Source organism: Oncorhynchus tshawytscha, linkage group LG05 (assembly GCF_018296145.1).
Source record: "Oncorhynchus tshawytscha isolate Ot180627B linkage group LG05, Otsh_v2.0, whole genome shotgun sequence".
Lineage (NCBI taxonomy): Eukaryota > Metazoa > Chordata > Actinopteri > Salmoniformes > Salmonidae > Oncorhynchus > Oncorhynchus tshawytscha.
In genome coordinates, this window is record NC_056433.1 from 60,000,904 (window position 1) to 60,010,984 (window position 10,081).

General features: G+C 39.2%; 1 protein-coding gene across 4 annotated transcripts; it reads right to left on the reverse strand.

Annotated features, from left to right (window-relative positions):
- Positions 1 to 404: 404 nt before the first annotated feature.
- soat1 (sterol O-acyltransferase 1) lies at positions 405 to 10,044 on the reverse strand. 4 transcript variants are annotated; one of them, XM_024421638.2, is made up of 16 exons: positions 8,713 to 8,930; positions 7,918 to 8,027; positions 6,965 to 7,023; positions 5,692 to 5,840; positions 5,506 to 5,568; positions 5,251 to 5,358; positions 4,877 to 5,159; positions 4,684 to 4,762; positions 4,486 to 4,579; positions 4,318 to 4,363; positions 4,088 to 4,217; positions 3,810 to 3,907; positions 3,557 to 3,655; positions 3,225 to 3,360; positions 2,968 to 3,113; positions 405 to 2,813 (listed from the first exon to the last, which is right to left on the reverse strand). In XM_024421638.2, exons 2-16 carry the CDS (start codon positions 8,024 to 8,026, stop codon positions 2,739 to 2,741), a joined length of 1,674 nt encoding a protein of 557 aa, XP_024277406.1. In that variant the 5' UTR covers position 8,027; positions 8,713 to 8,930; the 3' UTR covers positions 405 to 2,738. The 4 variants fall into 4 exon arrangements, with proteins under 4 accessions (XP_024277406.1, XP_024277405.1, XP_024277407.1 ...); XM_024421637.2 differs by lacking the exons at positions 7,918 to 8,027; positions 8,713 to 8,930 and adding an exon at positions 10,007 to 10,044; XM_024421639.2 differs by lacking the exon at positions 8,713 to 8,930 and having other exon boundaries at positions 7,892 to 8,027.
- Between the last annotated feature and the right edge of the window lie 37 nt (positions 10,045 to 10,081).

The following is a 10,081-nucleotide window of genomic DNA, read 5'->3' on the forward strand; positions in this document are numbered from 1 at the left end:
ATGGATAGGATCCCACATCTGTGATTTGAACTGACTACATTTTATATTAAATCAAATCAAATTGTATTTGTCACATGCGCCGAATACAACTGGTATACCTTACCTTACCGTGAAATGCTTACAAGCCCTTAACCAACAATGCAGTTTTAAGAAAATAGAGCTAAGAAAATATTGACTAATTAAAATTTAAAAAATAAACGTAACACAATAAAATAACAATAACGAGGCTATATACAGGGGGCACCGGTACACTTTAGTTGAGGTAATTTGTATGTGTAGGTCGGGGTAAAGTGACTATGCATAAATATTTAACAGCGGGTAGCAGCAGTGTAAAAACAAAAGGGTGGCCATTTGTTAATAAATATTAACAATAAACTTCATGACAAAAAAAACATTTAGAAAAATCCATTCAAATTTGTATTGTCTTGACATTGTGAAATGTACAATATTCTATATGGAAAGGACATCAAAAACCCGAACTGTTCTTTTTAAAGTAAAAAAAAATGCTGCACTCTCAATTCTAACCCAGGGTTTGGTTTAAAGACCAAAAATATAGATTTATAGCTTTATTTTCAACCTGACATATACCTAATGCACTGTAATGGTAAATATTATACAACATATCTCGTATAATACCAAATAAATGTTTCAAACACTAGAACTCCATAAATGTATCAAGCAAAATAGAGGAACGTCAATCTCTGTTCAAAAATAGAAATATCTGAACAAAAGTATCACTCATTTTCTAAATGATCAAAAGAGCATCATAATAATCTCAAAAGTGGGCTCGAATAACCACTGACGTACGACCACAAATAGTAAACAGTCTCCCAATTACAATACAGGCTGAAGTAGTCTTGCAACAAAATCTCTTGATAGGATATATATAAACACACACACATTCACACACACGTTTCTCTATATAACAATGTTTTAACGGTCCTTCTTAAATAATTACTTATGAGTAAAATAGATTGTCATGAGAAACAAGTGGGAATTCAAAAATGTTACATTACAGCGCCATCTGGTGGTTTAAAGTATCACCATACATGGTTTGAGTCAAAAACAAAAACTGTTCCATAGAGAGACAATCACAAAATGACAAGTCAGACTCATGGATTGAAGCTGAAATTGAATCCCTAATTTACAGCATTAATGGCAACAGTTAGTGTAATGATGTAATTTCTGCCAAAAGCAAATAATGCACAAGTGTATATTTAGGCATTGGCACTAATCAAGTAAATAAACAATACATGCATCAGTCATGCTGATAATGGCAACATCGGAGCAGCCAGCTGCAACAGCAGTGCAGTTTCCACCAACTCAAGGTCAGGTGTGGAATTTCTGATTGGTATAGGAACACTTTCAATATTGCTTTTGAATAAATACATATTCTTAATTAACATTAATCTTTGTGTAAGGCTTCACATCTGACAAAACATTCATAGCAGTAAACACAGAGCAAACTTATCTAACATCTCCATAAGGGTCAGGCTCACTTCAGAATTAAAATGGAGAATGCCTCAAATTCCAATTTAAATGTTGAATTTAAATAGTAAACAGCAAACAAAATTGCAATTCAAACTTGACTGAAAGGAAATGTAATTGAGTTCAGAGAAATTCAAATGCCTCTATTCTATATTAGGTGGTCTATACAAATATACATATTGAACATGAAACATGTCATTATATACAAGCATATAGAATTGTTAAAACAATTGATTTTCAGGACAAACTGAATGATCAAGGGAAACAAAACCTGTATGTGAATATTCAAAGTTATTGTATTTCATTAAATTGATTACATTTTGTTCAATGAGGAAAATACATTTCCCAAAATGCATTAGCGTAACCCTGCAGTTGACCATGAAGACTTCAAAAAGAAGCCAAACAAATGAAAGGGTTGGCAGAAATATAATTGGCTATTCTAAGCACCAAAGTTATAAACATTATTTCCCGAGAAAAGTTATTATTTGGTGTCTGGAACTGTGAGATTCAATGAAACTCATGTTGTATGACAAGTGAAATTTCCTTGAGGTACTTTCTGTCACACAAACTCTACATCCCGTGGAGTGGAGCCAATTCAACTCTAATTTAAACTCATGAGTTGAATGGGAGTTAATTTCAAACTTCTGAAATGAGCCCAACGCTGATCTCCATTAACATGACTTAAAACACCTTGGAGAATAGACGACACAAAATACAGTGGCTGAACATTTGAAATGTCTGGGTTCCATTAAAAAAAAATTGTTAAGTAAATTATTTGCTAAATATATATAACTGCATGTTTGCTAAGAGGTTAACTTTTGGGAAAAGCAGCACTTTTACAATTTACCATATTGGCATTGAAAGTGCATGGTAATTGTATCCAGGCTGGAAATAAAATTATAAATAAAAAATAATATTTTATATATATATATATTTATTCGGTTCACATTTCTGTGCTCTATGTTACCCTGATTTCCAATGGGTTTGTCATGAAACTAAAAGGATAAATAAGGCATCTTTGTGAATGACAGAGGCCATTATATATGTCTCACTCACTCCATGCCCTTTCAAATGAATAACGCAGTCTCTCAATATCAGTCAGAATGACTAGTGTAACACAAAAAGAATTAAGTCAAACAAAAAGTAAAAAGGCTTGAAAGAAACAGGAGGTTGTGCTCTTCCTAAACACATTCAATAGATTGGCGAGTGTTGTCGGTTCAGTAGTTCAATGTGATGTCAGTTACAGCCCCTCAAGAGTCGACTGCTGGGTTGGTCTGGAGGTGACAGCTCCAGGAACGCGGCTTCAGCAGCTCTAGGAAAGAGGGCTAAAAACAAGACAAAAAAAACATGGCATGTAAAGACTTGGTTGAATCTAAGGTTGCATCTCAATCGTTTAAAATATTTACTCTCCTTGACCTGAACAGCTATGAAATATGAGCCTAAAATGAATGTTTTTCCTAGATGTGCAGTGGTGTATACCTCCTGAAGGGGGCAGTAGCGCTGTGCATACCACTCCTGGGAGTAGAGGCAGATGATGACCCCCTGACCGAGGAACAGAGCAGTCCACATGATCACGTTCCAAATTGGGCCTTTTCTCCGGTCATGAAGAATGAAGTTAAACATCACTGCCAGATGAACAGCCCAGTAAAGAAGATGAGCAGTTAGGATTGAGAGTCAGAAAAAACCTTGTGTTTTTATATTGTGTCTGTTGTATTGTAATGAAGGTAAGGTCTTACTTCCGAAGCACATGAAGAGGCAGAAGAGGACTGGGTAGAAGAAGCCGAAGCAGATCGCCAAGATGTACTCATGTACTACTGCAGACATAGTGAAGACCAATAACATGCCTGCCGCCCGAAATCTCTTCTTCGACATCTGTCAGGGAGTGGAGTAGGGGGAAAAAAACAGACAGACCAGAGGGTTAAGACGGGCATGGACAAAATTAAATCAAAGCTGCTCAACTGGCTTGCTTGTTTAAGATTAGAGTTACACAGCAATGGGAGGGATACTTCATAAGTATTGTAAAAACAGAGAGATTAACATTAATGCCAAGTGCAACAATAACACTCACCCATAGGAAGTCACAGTACACATAGTAATACAGCCAGTCGTGTACCACCACATTCCAGGTGCGGTAGTAATTGGCAAAGGATGTGGAGTTCCACCAATCCTGTGAAGCAAATCAATATATTATTTTTTTAAAGAACACAGCAAAGAGCTGATTGAGGCAGTGTAGTGAACACTGTGGCACTACTGCGCTGTAGATCTAGTCAGTGATTGACTAAATGAGTAATATGGCCGAGGAAAGGCATCTGCCTGTGTACCTTGTAAAACATCCTGTCAGCAAACCGCAGCATCTCAGCAAAGGCATTGAGCCAGCAGTGCAGGAAGGCAAAAAAGGCCAAGAAGAGAACCAGAACTCCTAGAGAGAGAGACACACAGATGACATATGATTTCCCTCCATTCATTCAAATATTTTTGTAGTTAGTTAACAGAATCATCCAGACAGAGTGATCCAGAAGACAATATAATGAACATGCAGGAGGAATACTGTGGTGCCGATGACACAAGCTGCAAGTGAGGATGTGTTGACTGGAGTTACCTGGCAGGATAGAGTTGAACACACACAGGACCATGGCCCGCAGGTCAAACAGTTGCTGGCTGATGCTGCGGAACTGTGGGATGCAGAGGCGCACAAACACATAGTAGGCATAGAAGAGACATCCTAGAACCTGAAAGACGAGAGAGAGAGAGAAACTACATAAATGAACTGATCTCCTGGACAAGGTCTTCAACTATGCTCAGGTATTCATTTAGATTCTCAAATCATACCTGTAATAACTTAGAAGCCACATAACTCCACCTGATAATGGGATTCCTGCAGAGGGAAACAAGAGTTTGAATGTTTCCAGAAAGGCAAATAGCGCTCTTGCAGCTGAGTATAACATGCAAGAGGTATGTTAATTTAAACTAGGTCTTATGTCATTCCACTCTGCTTACCTGGGATATTTATCTCTGTAAATAAGGGTGGGAGCAAAGAGGAAGTAGATATAGTGGCTCAGCTGTGGGATGAGTGGAGAGACTGGGGAGGAGCCTGGAGAATAAAAATAAATAAAAAAATTGAATACATCTACAAACAAAAACTGAATGTAAGGTATTGTATAAAAATGATTCTTAAAAAAAAACATAGTTGCTTACTGGATTTGTCTTTTGCCAAAGCCAGAACTTTGGGGACATTCTCCCTGATATAAGAGTGTGCCTTCATCATCAAGCGCACCTGCAGGGAGACAGCACATGTTGTCAACCAATCACAATGCATGTCAATCAGTAGACTGAACATCAATAAAACAAAGAACATGTCATGCCCCGGGCGGGCCTGCATTTGGAGTACCTGTTCCAGGATGATGATGAAGCAGGATGCAGGGGGAAAGCTGTTCTTCACCACCACAAAGGTAGGCAGGAAGCCTAGGCCCAGGCCCTGGTAGAGCAGGAAGAGAGCGCCCAGTAGAAGAGACCACAGGGTCCCATGGCGGGACTCATGGTAGTGAGAGGCCCAGGTGTGGAACAGGCTGTAGGGCACCACCAGCACTGAAAGGAACATGCAGATCCAGGTAATCACCACCAGGGGGAACTGTCCAAATACATAGACCAGCAGGTCAAAGTCGAGCACCAATCTGGGGAAGAGGGGGGAATGAAGAGTCAATACACAAGTGGTAGTTTATATTTAAAGAGAGAGATCAGTAAAGAGTCAGTGTTACACCTCACCTGCCTTCATCGATGAAGTCAACCACCAGGGTGCTGAGGATGAAGAGGATCAGCAGGGCAATGAACATGTGGTAGATGGTCCGGATGTGGTTCACTTCAAACAGCTCACTGTGAAACAAGAGACATAGACCATGATAAACATAAACAATACGGAACCAGCAACATTTCAGTTTAAGCACAATGTATATAGTGTTCGATGAGGGAGCTTTTTGTCAAAAGCAGTCACACACAGTCTATTATTAACTCGTCACTTACTCTAACAAGGACCTCCGGAACACAAACTGTTTGCCTTGGCCCTGGGATGACCCTTGGAGATGCCTAATAGAATAAAAATCATTGACAAAATATTAGTTAAATAGACGTTGACCTCTGACATAGTAAGAGAGTAGGTCAGAAAGGAGAAGGGTGGAAGGCAAAAGGGAGCAGTGAGGGGCTTAATACCTGAGCTTACTCCTCTCTTTATCGGACAGAGGAGGGGAGAAGACAGCAGGGACAGGAGCAGGCTCCAGGCTGGCCGATTCCTCTATCAGACTGTCCATGAACTCCAACACCTGGGAGTCAAACTGCCTCATCAGGTCAAACTTCAAGTGCTGTAAACCAGATACACATCCACAATCAGCAAGTCATAGGGTTCAGTTAAATGAAAAGGATGGTTGTGAATTTGTATTTAAATCCATATCATAAAGACAAATATTAAATTGACAAACATTATGTCAGAACGGAAAGTAACCATTTGAAGCTGGAGATGACACTTAAAAATATATATATATTTTAATGATGACCTCATGTCCAGAAAGACTGTGGTGACTGTTCTGTCTATTTGATCTGTTTGCACAGTAGAAGTTAGTTGACCTTTATACTAAACAAACTGCCCTTAAAAGATCACTTTAAGAAAACAATCCTCTTCCTCATTCTCTCTTCCTCTTACATTGTGTGAAAATAAGGGCGCTCTCTGGGTTTGGGTGTCCTGTACAGTAAAGACAGGACGTGTTAATTTCACCCATCTATTATAATTATTATAATTCATAAGATGTGAATAACACTTCATAGTTCAGCCAATTACACCATACATCAATACATGTTTCAAGTGGCCCTCTTCAGTTTGCACTTCCCAATTAACTGTGAAACTTTATTTTGGATACTCAGTCACCGAGGTTGACCCCTACAATGCATTTCAGTAATTTCCTCACTGGTATGCAATACCCATGGACTCAAATCAGACAAGGGTTTGGACGTCATAAAAGCAGAACTGAATCTTGCTGTATCTTTCCATTCTCCAGGCATGAAAGTGGGAAAGATGGAGATTAGAATAGCCTTGTACGTTGGCTCACTGCTAGTTGTTAGCTCTTTTTCTAATGCACAAATAATGACAGAATTTGAAAACAAACAGTCAAGGCTAAGCAGCTCGCCAGGTTAAAATGATAATGTTACAGCTCACATAGGCTTAAGGAAAATATTGAATCAGTCTAGTAGGGATTTGGCAGTGCAGAAGCAAGGCACAAAACACTTTTAAAAAAAATATATGATTAGGCACATCCACAAACAGTGACAGAACTAAGAGGAGTTTGTTGAATCATTGGGACTCAAACAATGGACAGGTGACTTGTGAGAACAGATAACATTGTTTGGAGGATTTGACATCAGAACTCAGAATCTAATCACAGGCTCAGAACAAATTTGACCTGCTGACAACACATTCTGTTTTAAGTCTCACCTCTGCTTTCCTCTTCAGTTGGAGTTTCTTGCTGATGAGTCGCTCCACTTCCATTTTTCCTGAAATAGATGGAGAAAATGTCATTTACGCAAAGCAATAAAGCCTGGATCAGGCTTTCGTATTCATTCAGTTCCAAAGTCTACCAGTGCCAGTGAGGAATATGAATCCTAAATGACTTCAGGACCAATACAGTTGCCAGGTTACCCAAGAGGAAGAGGAGGATTAATATAGGCCTACTATGAGTAAACAATACCATGTTAAATATTTACATAAATGCCTAAATCAATATAGCGGGTGGACAATTGGCCATTATTCCCCATGGGAAATAATAAGCACAGTCTCAGGGAACCTTAAGGACAAGCTAGCTGGGGTGTGGTTAAATCCATTTTTGTCTTCAAACAGGATCAAATGAGTAGTACGCTACCATGTAACCTTTAGACCAGATATAGTTCTACAGATAACAACCGACCTTTGAATGCTGTTGAAAAATTATTTTATAAGAAATGTAAAAACATTAATGAACTGGGCAACAGGACAGGTCAGGGAAGTTCCATGAGGCGCTTAGTCATTTGAGAGTCATTGAAGACTGGTCTTGAGAAACAAATGTAACCACTATAAAGACATGACTAGTGAGAAACACCTGCTGGGGTTTAAGGAAGTGCCACTGTACAACCATTCAAACACACCCATGACTGAATGACTGTACTGAATGACTGTACTTGGGGTTAATCCAGGTTATCTTCACTCAGAATTTAAACAGGTCTGACCATTGACTATGTGGAAATAAAACAATGACATTTGAGAGCTCAACCCATGACCTAAGAATTGCACCATCTATATCCTGATAATGTCACCCCACATAGATCATTCTTACTCATAAACACTTTCCAACTGTTCAACCACCTGTGTTGCATTTAGCTCTGACACCTGTTAATCAAGCTCCATTCTCGCACCATTACTGTGGATCTCTCCATTGCTGCCCTCTCCACCCAGGTCTGAAATGGTGGGCATCTTAGGTAAAGCGCTGCGGCAGCGCAGGACACTGTCATCCCCACTCTCCATCCTGTAAGAGAACAAAATGTTAGATATGTATACACACACACACACAAATCATATTCACCTGACAAGCTAGATGTAGCTCCACACAATAGTTAAAACAATTCAACTTCCTAGTCTTAAAAAACATGATAACGCCAAAATGTGAAAACATCAGTGGCCATTGAATGCATTTTTCAATTAATGTATACCCAACTATCAATGGGTTTAAAAACAGTGGAAGACAAGCGATGATCTCTTTGCTTACTTGCTTGATTGCTAACTGACCTCATTGGAACTGAAAGACCTGGTCTGTCAAAAAGTTAGTTGAGGGTCAGCGGACGGCTGTGATTTTCTGAGCATGCCTTGCTAGCTGGCAGCAGTCAGAGATTTGTACAGAGCCAATAATATAATAATGTTCGAACCATCATGGATAAATCACAGTGTGCCAGGTATTCAACAACAAGCTATGCTATGCTATGCTATGTAGCTAGTGCCCTGGACATACGTCACAAACTTGCTACAATCGAGCTAATCAAGTCACAAAAATATTTGTTCTTATGAGAGTTCAAATTCTGTGGTTCCATCGCTCGAGAAAACGTCAGTCAAGCGCGAGCTAACTAGCAGAGCTTGTCTGTCAAGTTCGGCGTTTGGTGTTTTTTTTGGTTAGCGAGATAAGGAATTGGCTAGCAATCTATATTGATGCTACTCACCCTTCACTGAGCCGTTGTCTTGAAATGAAACCCCCGTGTTAATCTGTTACTTTCAATTTTCATCACATTCTCATCTCTTCAATGTTGAAAAAACGTGATGCGATGATGTCTCTTCTTTTTCTACGCCACCACCCTGCCTCTAAATGACGAGAGGGTCAGTCCCAAATCAATCATCTATAGTCACTCCGCCTATTAGTTTCCCTCTCCAGACCAGTATGCTGGCTGCAACCTAGTCTCAGAGCATTTCACATTATGCTGTAAGTAAATCCGTGCCACTCCATTTAGTATGATATGTTAAATTTCGTATGGTGTGTATTAATTTGTGGATGTCCGTCATCCATTTCATATGATATATGAATTACAAATTTGTATGATATGTTATGAATTGCAATTAGTACAATATGCTACGAATTTGAAAAACGTATGTTAAAAATTCCAATTTGTTGTGGCTGTTAGCTAGGTTGCTAGGTTAAGGTTAAGGTAAGGGTTAGTTAACATGCTAAGTAATCGCTCATTAGCTAAAATGCTAACGTTTTCCATGTCGAGATTCGAATATGCAACATTTGGGATGCTAGACGTTTGCATTACACTACCATTTAGCCTTTAGACCAGATATAGCTCTACAGATAACAACTGACCTTTGAATGCTGTTGAAAAATAATTTTATAAGAAATGTAAAAACTTTGAAATGAACTGGGCAACACTGGTCTTGAGAAACAAATGTAACCACTATAAAGACATGACTAGTGAGAAACACCTGCTGGGGTTTAAGCAAGTGCCACTGTACAACCATTCAAACACACCCATGACTGAATGACTGTACTGAATGACTGTACCATGATGGTTCAAACATTATTATATTATTGGCTCTGGACAAATCTCTGACTGCTGCCAGCTAGCAAGGCATGCTCAGCAAATCACAACCGTCCGCTGACCCTCAACTAACTTTTTGACAGACCAGGTCTTTCAGTTCCAATGAGGTCAGTTAGCAATCAAGCAAGTAAGCAAAGAGATAATAGCTTGTCTTCCACTGTTTTTATGCCCATTGATAGTTAGGTATACATTAATTGAAAAATGCATTCAGAATTTAAACAGGTCTGACCATTGACTATGTGGAAATAAAACAATGACATTTGAGAGCTCAACCCATGACCTAAGAATTGCACCATCTATATCCTGATAATGTCACCCCACATAGATCATTCTTACTCATAAGCATAAACACTTTCCAACTGTTCAACCACCTGTGTTGCATTTAGCTCTGACACCTGTTAATCAAGCTCCATTCTCGCACCATTACTGTGGATCTCTCCATTGCAGGGGTTCTCTCCATTGCTGCTCTCTCCACCCATACCATCCAGGTCTGAAA